General features: G+C 41.2%; 1 protein-coding gene across 1 annotated transcript in view; it reads left to right on the plus strand.

Moving 5' to 3' along the window:
- nup93 (nucleoporin 93) overlaps positions 1-12,932 on the plus strand; it is a 31,507-nt gene that overhangs the window by 8,794 nt on the left and 9,781 nt on the right. The window contains exons 4-6 of the mRNA XM_034210655.1: positions 9,649-9,711; positions 11,276-11,404; positions 12,618-12,692. Coding sequence (XP_034066546.1) covers positions 9,649-9,711; positions 11,276-11,404; positions 12,618-12,692 — 267 coding nt within the window. The remainder of the gene's footprint in view (positions 1-9,648; positions 9,712-11,275; positions 11,405-12,617; positions 12,693-12,932) is intronic.

Below are 12,932 nucleotides of genomic sequence, written 5' to 3' on the forward strand. Positions count from 1 at the left end.
GAAAACCCTCCCAAAAGCACAATAGGGCCCCTTTACCTGTACCTCATGTACACATAATGATATACATTTTAACACCTCCACAAACTAAATCCTCAAAAAGGTCAATCCCTCTAGCAAAGTGACAACAAAATGAAAAGATATCATTTTCACAGCGGTATTCTTAATAGTATACATTGCAGTACAAGGTATTGGGGTTTCTTCTTTTCTGGTCACTCATTGTGTCTGAATAGCTTGCCAACACTGTGGTGAGTAGTCATCTATTAAGATGGCTGCTGGCACTCTGGGAATACTGTTTTAATTAAGATCATTACATGATGTACAAACAGTGGACTATAATTGCAAATTGTGACTAATTGTGACTCTAATCTCACTGGGTGTGTTTGGCTCGATGACAAGGAGTTAAAAAAAAAAGATTGGCCTCAGGAGACACTTTCAGCGAGAAATAACAAAACCACACGGAAAGCTTCATTCTGATCAACACCAAGCCACACTGCTGCCTCTCTCCCGCGGGTCCCCATTTAACATCCTGCTGGGAGTGATGTTGCAGTCATTTGAGGTCACCAAGTACACTGAGGGGGAAATAGGTTAATTGGAGCTGAGATATAACAGGACAGCAACCAAGGCCGGATTAACCATATGGGCAACCTGGGCAAGTGCCCAGGGGCCCTTGAGCAAAGAGGGCCCTCAGTGACAAGATGAAGAAAAAAATATATATTATTTTAATTATACATTGTTTTAAATTACACTCACTCTTCGCCATAAATAACACAGATTTTCTATAGGGTCAAATTAATATATTTTCTAAACCGTCTCTGTATACTGTAGGTCTCACTCAAGCCCCCAGGAAGTGCGCCGGACTCTGATGAGAATATTCGTTGTGGCCAAACGGCAGTACTACACCTCCGTTAGGTTGCTGGGCCCGGAAACACTTTTTCCCATTGATTTACATTGGGAAAGAGTGGTCTGTAAATCGTTGGATAATTTTTTTTAAACTACCCAGTATGAACGTTTGTATAGCCCTTATTAAAACATTCGGTCCTCAAGTTGTAAAATGTGCTAATAACATTATTCTGAGAGTTATTTTCCTCAGCATTATGAACGCGCATCCAACCCACGGGACCGCGCTGCCCGGCACGTTCGTAACTAATAAAACTCCTTGTGTACTTGTACAGCCAGCCAGTCATATTATGGCATTACGTGGGGTGCTGCTCTGAGGTTTTGAGTGATATTACCTAGGTATTCCTGAGCCATACACTGTCTTGGGATCTTATCCATTGTATCTTTGTCTTGTGATTTTTTACTAAAAGGGCAAAAGGCTAGACCTACTTTGGTTGAACTATGTGGCTGCGTCCCTGCTTTTGACAAATAGGTGTGCGATTTGACATGCCAGATTGACTGACAATTCTGAATATTGGTCATGTTGGTATGATTGGGTAGGCGTGGTGTTACTTGTTGGTACGTGGGTTGGGGGAGGCCCATGAGCGCTCAGTGCCCAGGGGCCCCTGGAGGTACTAATCCGGCCTTGACAGCAACACAAAACAGGATTGACACACTTGTAGGACAAAAGGAAACCACAGACAGTGTTGCGGTATTCCTACACAGGCTCTTACACATGTCTATGTTCATTACATTGTAGGCATTAGTCTAGTATTAAATGTTAGATATCAATTGGATTCCTCATTTTATGATACGGATGAAACACCTAGAAATAGCTCAAACGTTCCCAGACATCTAAAAGGAAATGCTTGTATTTCAAAGATGCAGCAATAGAGACCAAGGTGACAAATCTGTTGGCCCTTTGTTCTGGGAAACAGCATTGTATCAGACACTCTGAGACACTGGAAATGAAAGAGCAATGATCAATCAATGCAGTGCTTGTTTAACATTGACCTACCCCTTACTGACATGGTTGAAGCGTTTATTAACCTTCTTAAAGGCTTCCACTCGACCGTGCAAATTCTGTCTGCTCACAAGGTTCATTTGTGCCGCTTCCCTCCCTCCTCCCTCCTCCCTCCTCCCTCTCTTCCTCTGTTATTGTTCAGCCAAAATGCTGCATTTTCCTGAGGTCCATATGTGTCTGTCTCCACTCTTGATTTATAAATAAAGTTGCTTTAAATGATCCAAAGCCAATGGGCAGTTATGGAGGTTGATAGAAAAGACACAAAGAAAACACACGGTGTGTGAAATGTGTTTTTGTTTGAGTGATCTGATGCATGATCACACACACATACTGAGGGAATCGATGTGTGAATTATTTGTGTGTGTGTGTTTTCTAAACACATATTTAGAGAGGATCAAATTATAAACGTTCTATAGAAGACACAGACAGTTCCAGTGTCCACATTTTTAAGCTCTACTGACTGGCTACTTATGTGCAGAAAAGTCTACGCGAACTGGCCGGGGACAACAGCTGGAAATAAGCCATGTTGGCTTAAACTGCCCCAGCTACTGTTTTTTTTAGTTAATTAATTGGGACTGTTCCCGAATCCATAAACTACTCAAATAAACTAAATGCGTTGCTTTCTAAATCTTGGTTTCCATCTGTTTGTCTCTGTGTATAGTGCATACATTCCCCCCCACCCCCTTTAACATCTGCTCAAATGCAAAGGAAGCAGATGAGTAAACAAAATAATTGTGTTTTAATTTCATTGTGTTTAGAGTGAATAGTATAGAATAAGTAACTTTTAAATGGTATCACTCCCATTGCTTGAAAACATGTTGATGCTTAGTTTGACATCATCTCCAGTATTACCAATGGACTCTAAATGGATGGACAACATGTCATGGTAATGAGGCCGTTTTCCATAATGTCATAGTCAGTAGAATTGATACAGTATGCCATGTAGGGTTTGGTATTATTTAGATTGCATTTATTAAGATTATGATTAAAGAGGCCCTAATATGGGACATCTCTAAGCAGTTGACCAATCACAACAGAGCCGACCAGCTAACCAATCAGAGCAGACTGGGCTCTGGTTTCAGACAGAGGGTGAAAAGAAGTGCTGCAGCACATGAGGAAAATAAAGAGCTTTTTGAAACATTAAAACATGGAAACATGTCAAAGGAACAAAATACTAATATGAACCTGTAAATGAACTCTCTAAAGAAGTGTTCTTGCTTAAAGTATAGATGCAAGCATACTTATCAAGGATAGAGACAGAAGCTCCAACAAAGCATCTGTGAATAAAGAGCATCTTTCTGAACCGATCTCCCCTGATTCTTGGACAGCAAACAGATGACCAGCTGAAACAACATAACATTTGAATAATGTCCTTCCTTTAGATGCTTTATAAAGGACAACCCCCCCCCCCCCCATGTTTTTATTTTATATAGAAGATGACCGTCTCATTACGCCTTCAATTTACTGGAATTACAATCGGCGTCATCGCCAATGACTCACATAGTCTCTAGTTGTAGATACATCCCATAAGCCTCTGTTGCAACAATGAAATCAATGTTCTATGATCTGCAGGTTTTGCACATTAATCTTATGTTCTGTGTTTTGTTAATAGTCATGGATGAATCGCTTTAGTTTGTTTTTTGGCCAATTCTGTGTTATAAAATAACACAGAATATGGTACACAAAGGAGGATAGAAGCATAGAGGGTACGACGAAGTGAAAGGCGGAGAGCAGTGCTGGTAGAAAAATGGCGACCGGCTGCATTTCTTTTCCCTGTCTCTGTGTCCTCATCTCACTTTTCAGTGTTCCATCTTTCTCTGCCAGGACTCTCTCTCTCTCTCTCTCTCCTTTTCCTCACCTCACCCTCCTTCAGCTGGTGCCACTGCCTACTCTCCTTTCCTCTTTTACCTTCCTTCCTCCCTCCCTGATTTATCCTTTTTTCCTCCCTCTCCCATTTACATCCCTTTTCTCCATCCTATTCTCTTCTCCTGCCCACCCCAACCCTTTTACATATACACACACATCCCTCAGCAGTGATGGCATGCGTTCAGCGGATGCAGTTGGCTAAGCCCAGAGCATCTGCTGAAATAGACCAACACTACTGACATAGCTTCACTCAGTGTGTTTGTGTGTGTTTGTGTGTGTGTTGTGCACAGGCTTCTTTTGCTCTGTTTGCATGCCTTTATCTGTGTCAGTTGCAATCGATTTCTGGCATACAGTGTCTCTCCGTGTGCTTATGAATGAGTGTGTGTCTAGCGTAGATTTGTTTGCCCGTGGGCGCACGCATTATCATCTTGCTGGCCTGCACATATGAAGCGGCTACATCCCATGTGTCTGTGTGTGAATGAGTGTTTGCAATGCCATGTTCACAAGACCACTACTAGAGGTGTGTAACATGCCTGCTTTGTGTGCTGTGACTGTAGGCCTTCATATAGGACCTTTCCCTTTCTCTTTCAACATGTGCCTCCTAAACCCTTCATTAACTAAACATGACCCTTAAGAGCATGATTAGCCTCATTTCAAGACAGGATGTCGGAAGCCATCAAGCGAGGGGGGAAAAATCCATTACTATAATTGCATTGAGCTGAGGGAGGGAGGAGAGAAGGACAGAAGAAAGGAAGGATGCATAGATGGATAAAAAAAAAGGAAGAAAATGAGTGGGACTGAGGGAGGGAGGGAGGAGGCGGAGGGCCAGGAGAGATGCTGGGATGAAGTGAAGGAGGGATAGAGAGAGAGAGAGGATGAAGGATGAGTGCTGATGAAGGGGGTGTCAGCTGATAGTGGGAACAGATTTTCTATATGAATCCATAGCTCCTTCTCGTGGATCCCCCCTGTGTCTGTGCGCTCAGTTGGTACAGCCCTCCGACAATAAAACCACCTCCAGTGAGTCTTGATGTGGCACTTTCACTCGGCGCGCCGGCACGAGAGTCACTGGCCTGCTTTCGAAACGGGCAAAAGGCTGAGAGTGAAACACCATGCCGGTTCGACAGGGCACGGGGAACGCGCCCCAGCCCGGCGGTCTTGCTGCCGCCCCGGCAACGCAACACAGAGGGATGGAGAGGCGAAGCTGTCAAAGCCCAGACACCTGGGCAAAGACAAAGAAAAGAAAAACTATTTTTTACTCTAATCCTTGTCTCGTCCTGTCTTCTCATCTGTCAGGCAGGCAGGGGTTCAGCATGAGTGAGTATAACCTATTCACATGATGCACACACATACACACAGACACTCACAGACAGGCATGTGCTTTGTCTGTCACACTTTTTTGTCACCTGTCTTTTCCCATCATGCTACACTATATTTGCGGCTGCGCCCACGGACAGGATGATGGTGGTACAAAAAGATTAGTAATGACAGTACTTATTCAATATATAAACTTATATATACACATAATTGTATTTGTTCTGTAGCACTTTACATATGTGTTTTATATTACACAGGAAGCAAAGGGTGTGGTTTCTCACACACACACACACACACACACACACACACACACACACACACACACACAGTCGGGCACTGGCCAGCTTCTTGTCTCATGGCAAATGAGGACCGAACCACCCTTACTATATTCACGACGACTGGCAACGCTCCCTTCCTTCATTTCCCCTTTAACCGCTCTTTGACCGTGTCCTTACATAGCCTTTAGATTCCACGAGACCATTTATCTCTACACCGTATTTCACAGTGTGCAATAAACCAGATCAAGGCTTAAGAATCCGACCTGCTGAATTACACTGAACGTACAGTAAGGTGGCATTCAGACGCAGACAGTGTGACTATCCTGACTGGAGGCTTATAGAACCAGGGCCTGTGTGTGCCGGCACAGAGATTAAGCACATTAGTGCATGTTAACGTATGTATTCGACAACACGCACTCACAATAATTACAGACATTTTAAAGGATCTGTTTTATATGATTTTCTCAAATATGGTCATCATTCTTTGGTTTACAATAAAAAAGAAAGACTAGACCTTGAATCTACATTCTTAACCCAGTTAATCTGTTATAGAAACACATCTACGCTTTGTGTTTTAACGGCATTGGAGTTTTTCGTCTAATTAGTCTAATTATTACATTTTCTTTTATGGCTCTGTTTCTGGGCTGTCTGGCTGCAGATCTCTGAGCATACATAACACCGGGGTGGGGCAACTGAAAATGTACATCTTTAGATACACCTATTGCTCAGCAAGGAGTTGATTGCTGAAAGTGACTGGTTTAGTCTTCGACTGAAAGGACTTCAGTTAAAAAAAATTGCACCCTTTAATATGGCGTATTTAGCTATTTTATGTTTATTTTAACCATTTGAAGACAAATACAAGGATGAATTAAGGCGTTAGTGAAATGCTTACCAATTCTTTCTGCTTTTTAGTACAAATAAAAATGTCCAGCCTTTGTGACGTAGGCAAGAAATATGTAGTTTATGTAATAAATCGTCTTCAAATTGAATAAAACTGGACATTATCCCTCAAGGAAGGAATAATAAGTTGGTAACAGTAGAAAAAAACATTTCAGATCACTATTTAGTAGTTCTTTGTTCATTTATTAGCCTGCAAACATGTCAAAGAGTCCTTTAGCAAAATACCTAATCCCAAAGGTCTCCCGTGTCTCTACGCTATTGGGGTGCACGTCATTCGCTTTGTATAAAAGAGTCATCTATGTAAATCCTAACGCTAACATTTTTAGTCAAAAATATATTCATTTTGTGAACGTGAAGAGCAATGACATCGCAGACAAATGGGAATTTTGGCCACAGCTGTTGGCTAAGTTGTCGGTTTACATTTGGCACAACACATTTTGTATAGGCGCAGTCATTGGCAGTGCAAGTGCAGCTGGCACCAGGAAACCAAATGACAGCATTGGAAAATTCTTTGCCTCCTGTTGTACTTCAGTTGAAGACAGAGTCACCCAATGCTGCCCGATGTGCTGTAAAGGTGCAATGTGTGTGTTCCTGTAGAAGATGACGGTCTCCAACTACCAATCCAATGACTACCAGTCTCATCTTGTAGTACATGCATCCCATAAGCCTCTGTTGCAACAATTATATTTATTTTTCCAGTGCAGCTCTCCAGTGAGCATTGACCTGAGCTCTCCTCTGGTTTAGAGTGGTTAAATATAGACCTATTCTCAGTCTCTTCTGGGAAAAAAAGTTAGATGGAGAAAGAAAGAGGGAGGGAGGGAGCGGGCGGAGCGAAACCAAGGGTATGAGGAATGGAGCGGAGAGGTAAACGGGCAGGTTGGTGAGACAGAGAAACAACGTCTTTATCCTCCTACATTCCAATAGTACGTAGCATTTTACCAAGACATCTTTTTAGATTTAAACTTTGATTCAAAGCAACTGCAAACCAAGTGAGCTACGCCTCACAAACATAAAGAGACTTCTGATTCCTGCCTTGATGTCAGCATCTTGGAAAAAAGCTAATGTTGTGTTTAATCTACACCTTTCGCTTGTCCCACTACATAAAAAGTGTAATTGGGAATTTTTTTCCTTCCCTTATAACTTGTCTCAGTCTCTGCTTTGGCCTTCAAATAAAGACGTATGGTAGGGTCACATTTGTTCTTGTCTTTCTCAACATTTTAGGGCCCATTATCTGACGCAAAATGTAGCTGAAAGTTGTATCCACCATCATGGTTTCCTTCTGTTCTTGGCACCTTGTCTTCTTTCCTTGATTGCGCATGAATAGCCTAATCCATTAAAAGATTGTAATTGCCCAGCCATTTTAATTTGGTTCGATGCAGTCATTATCAGTTACTTTGGTATTGACATTGTCTCAAGAAGTTATGCATTCTCACAGTGAACCAATTTTGCTTCCAATTTGCGTTGGACTGAGGGATGAGAGGGAGGCAATGACAGCCAGAGGTGAAGGCTGAGAGCTTGGAAAGGAGGAAATGAGACTGAAGTAGGCAGGGCAACGAGCAGGTGGAGAGACGAAGGGGGGGCAAAAAGAGAGGAGAGATGGAAACCAAAGGCAGACTAAGAGCCCCAACATCCCGGTAAAGCAGACTGATCTCCGGTCAGCTTCTAGAAAGTAGTCTGTCTCGCACCAGGTCTTCAAGCTAACAGGATCCTACATACTTCAGACACAGAGACAGATGGTGCTAAAAATATCATCAATGAATTCAAATGCTTTCATCTGAAAAAGGGAACACATTTCCAGCAACGCAAGAGACTTTTATGTCAGAGGTAGAAGGCCGATGGTTTTATGAACTCTTAAGGATGCCACCTATCGCAGGGCTTTCTTTCATAACGAGGAGCAGCAGTGTTTTACTTTACATCTCAGGAATGTAAATGTTCAGAAGGCAGCTCTCAGATGGTGTATTGACCTCCAATCCGACAAAGCTGACAGAAGAATCTAGGCTGTACATATTAATACACGCAAAAGCAGGGCATAATAGACAGTGAGATGTCTTTGAGATGTCTTTGTGTTCAGTTTGGCCCCCTTTATATTGCAATTATAGAAATGTTGGTCAAATAACCAAAGATCCAATGCATACAAAAGCAGCTTAAGATTGCAGTCTTGATTTTCTTTCTGATCTTTTAAAAGTAATGTTGTTTTTTGGTGTTCCAATCTTTTTTATGTTGTAATCGGAATTTGGTTAGTTTATTTTGCAACATTATTAGACAATTGAGACAATGACCTGATGAACTACAAAAAATGGTATCGCTATTAAAAGTAATAATTTGTGGCCAGTACAACTAAGTCATCAAGACATTAACACGGTCTTTGGGAAATCTATTTTGAATGTGCTACTTATCATTGAACATAACATTTAGTGACATTTTCCCTGGCTTATGTTTTTAACTTTTTCCTCAAAGCAGTAAAAACATATTTAATGCTTGACCTTAAAATCTTACCCTGTTTTTGTTGTGAAATTCGTCGTCCTGCTGACCTTAAATTGGTTGCAGCTCCTCATACATAGCATCCCATGTCGTCAGTTTGATGAGAGGAAATGCACTTTTGTTTTTCTGAATAAAGAGATGTTTTTGGGCTCGGCCTCTGACTCACTCACAGCTGTCTCTGTTTCTTTATTCAAATGCTACACATGTATAATGATATTCTGCACAGGAAAAGGGAGATTTCTTACCTCAACTTGTATTTTTTCACATTTTAAAGCTGCCAGTGAGCCGTCCTTGTGTTTGCTTAGCAGCCCAGTGCATTACAGCCGCCATTTTGATGCTTCCTCAAGATGTCTGTCCCTTAATTCACGTCAGCGCTCACTGACTTTTTCTCCGAAGAGAGCTGTCGTGTTCTCCCCTGCACACTCCAGCTGTTACACAAGTACCACTTACTCACCGGATAGCTCAGATCCCGTGTACGAGATAAGCGGTTTTATTATCAGATGAGAGGGATGGGAATGTTCACAGGAAGGACCAGAGGACAGGGATGTATGCGTGCAGGGGCGGCCATCTTGAGACGACTTTAAAATGGAGGCTGACTGCTGTCTCATTGCAGAATGGCCCATTTCTCTGGCCTGCCTTTACATGTGTCAGTTAAACAGCGACGATACGTTGACTAATCCTGACTGAACACGTCTAGTAATGGCAACACAAAAACGGGAAATTGAGAAGCGGCTTCTTTCTCCGTAAAGAAATGACGGACCACGTTTCTGTATCTGTCCCTCCTAGAACTCTCTGCATGCAGTTTAATACTTGTGTCCCCAATGTTTGAACTAATATCTCTGTTTCTGTCTTTTTCTCTCTGTGTTTGTCACGCGTCTCTCCCTCTGTCCGTCTCTTCCTCATCCACAGGGCTTCTTGAAGAATGAGAGGGACAACGCCCTGCTGTCTGCCATCGAGGAGTCTCGCCGCAGGGTCAGTATCTGCCGGGTGTCTTATTGCTTGGTAACAAAAGCTACAGCTAAGACAACATTTAAACCCTAATGGAAGTATTGCAAAACCAACTTCTCAGGATTTTTTACATTCATACAGGTTCAATTGTTTACATTTCAAAGGAGAAGTATCCTCTTTAGTCACATACATTAGTGGATCTTTATATGCCTCATTTTGAGTTTAACAAAATCGGATGAGATCTGCAGTGTGTGTGAACATTGGCACATCAAACTATAGGAACACTTAAACAATTTTTTTTTAGTCATCTGTCCTTCTGGTGCAAACCTTTAGGGGATGGTTTTGAAATGGCTTCCCTGATGTGCAGAGCTAATACGCCCCGCGTTTAATTAGCTGCCGTTCCCATTATCTCCCCCTGCTCCCCGAGAGAGGCAAAAAAGGGACTTGTGTGCAAGGGTGGAAAACTCAAATGCATGCACTGATTAAAAAGAAAGCGGGTGTTAAAGATGTCCTTGCAGATTTCTGTGTGACTGCAGCACCTGTAATGTGGGCTATTGGTCTGCTAAGTGACATATTTAGTCGAGTTTAAGTTTTCCGGTCTCACTGCGATTACCTAACATGAATATAATCTCAATTAAATTATACATGATTTGTTCTTTTAAGGCAGATACCATTTGAGAGAGGAAAAGGGCTAATAACAATACTACTGACTGTATTCATGTTTTCATTAAACAATGTTTATAACAAGAATCTCTTCAATTTCACTGTAAGCAATTGTGAAAACGAGATTTGCTTTAATGGGACATCTTGCATAAAAAAATAACCGTGTTGAGTCCTCTCTGTTCCACAAAGTGAGCATTGATATACTCTTTTTAAATGACTTCAAATGTTTCTTTCGTGCACCCAATTTCTTCATTCTATCATAGTGTTTGACAGACTGCAGTAACTCAACAATGTTTAAATTAAACTCTCATCCGGGCAATGAACAGGTTAACCAAATAAATGGTGGCTTGAGTCCACATGTGTGTCTCCCTGAGCTGGAGATGGGAGGGATTCAATTATCTCACGTTCCCATTATCTCCCTTTGAGTCTCTATGGAGGGTTGAAATAGACGGCCCTGCGTCCTGGTGGAGTTGTACAATCTTGACGAGGGACTGCTGCTAAATGTGGTGCATGTGGAGATACGGCCCATTTATATAATGAACATCTATATTTCAATATGCTGCATGTGAGTTCCTGAGGTTGATGGCCACTACACACAGTTATTCTCGCATTAAATCAATCGCTATAATGTACTATGTACTACTATACATTGATCACTTGATATTTAACACCAAGCATTTAAGGCAAGGCATGTAGCTCTAATGATATCATTGAATATCATGAACGTGGTGCTCAACTGTCCTGTTCTCTTGTTACAAAAGTTCTGCAGCTTTCAAGTCAAAACTGCTGCAGTATTATTTCTGTTTAATAAAGCTCAGTGATTAATATGCATGCTATATTCAAACATGCACAATGTAAGAATGTGGACACCTGGGTGCACTCATGCATCGAGTGTGACGGAGTACCTGTTCCCTGCTTTGTTCAGACCTTCCTGCTGGCTGAAGAGTACCACCGAGAGTCCATGCTGGTGCAGTGGGAGCAGGTGAAGCAGAGAGTGCTGCACACACTCCTCGGAGCCGGAGAGGACGCGCTGGACTTCAGTCAAGATGTGGAGGTACAGGAAACACAACGCAGAGCTGTTTTAACAGGAAAGAGTAGACTTCAAAACATATATCTTTATTATTAAGGCTGCAAAATGAATTGAAAAGTTATGAAAATAGCTATTTGGACTCATGCAATATCCAAATCCAGTAAGTTCAATATTTGGTAAAGGCAACATTTGTGGGAAAATAGTTCTGAATGAAGTGCTGTGGTGCTGTGGAGAAGTCCCGGCCTACAAACAGTACTCTACAGACCTAATAACACCTCCATGTCAGGTACAGATCCTCTTTAAAAATCAAACAATGATGATTTAAATATATTTTTTAATGTGAATAATGTTTCACAAATGGTCATGTTGCAAATAATATCTTAATTGCAATATCTGATAATATAATAGCAACTTGTCATTTCCCCCCCAAATCCTGCCATATTGACAAAATGTGTCTTTAAACATAATAGGAAAGTTCCAATACGCAACACTTGCTGCTGAAGTTTACATTCTTTGGCTTAACTTGGATTTTTTATATTGGTGAGATTTATTTGTATCAGTAAATCAGCTCATCTGAAGTAGGTACACATACACGTTTGACTAGATCTATTTTAGTAAATGAATATGTTTAGTTAAAAAGATGCAGGTCCACGGCAGCTGCTTCTTTCTAATAATCAATCGGTTTTTTTGGCTTTTTTTAGTATTTTGCAGGATTTAAATTCCTAAAGAGCTCCATTGTAACAGTGTCAGCGTATTCCTCAGTTATAGTAACTTAGACTGTGGAAAAGATTGACATATTAATTCTCTACAAAACATTCATTGAGCAGCAGTGTCATTTTGTTTCCAATTATTTTAGTCCCACACACAAAAAACATCTATACTAAATTATATTTTAACTTTTTGGACTGAATATGTCGACTTAAAAGAACATCCAAATCTCTCAGGCTGATTCCTTGACACCGTGCGAGCTGTCTACACTCATCAAAACTAACCAAAATAACATCTGAGACTCATCACTTCTATTTGTATCTCCTCCTTAAGAGAAGTATACTACTTTCATCCTGTGGCAGCCTATCCCAGCATGCATTGGGCATAAAACAAGAAAGACTGGGATTGTCAAGTTAGACACAATTGACAGTTCAATTGGTAAATGATTGCAGTTTCTGTTGTTCCTAGCTTTATTTAACATTCTATTTATTATTTATTGACTTTCTCCCTTTATTGCTGTTTGTTGTAGCCCAGCTTTGTGAGTGAAGTGACCGCTCCAGGAAGAAGTGCACTGGACAGCGTGGAGGTGGCGTACGGACGACAGGTGAGTTGGCGCCAGTCTGATCATTTTGTTGTACAGTACATCGAAACTCTATGTAAAGGCGAAGAGTTGAATTTAGTATAACGGTAAACAAATACAAAATAACTTCCATCGTATTTTGTCTCAGCACTGCTATGTCTTTTATTTCATTTTATTCTACCCTCTACTCAGTTCAATCTTTTTTGCAATTCTTTATTTAGAAAATAGTCGACAACATTTCACCTTTTACAATGAAATAGACTT

This window comes from Gymnodraco acuticeps, unplaced genomic scaffold (genome assembly GCF_902827175.1).
Source record: "Gymnodraco acuticeps unplaced genomic scaffold, fGymAcu1.1, whole genome shotgun sequence".
In the NCBI taxonomy this organism is placed as follows: domain Eukaryota; kingdom Metazoa; phylum Chordata; class Actinopteri; order Perciformes; family Bathydraconidae; genus Gymnodraco; species Gymnodraco acuticeps.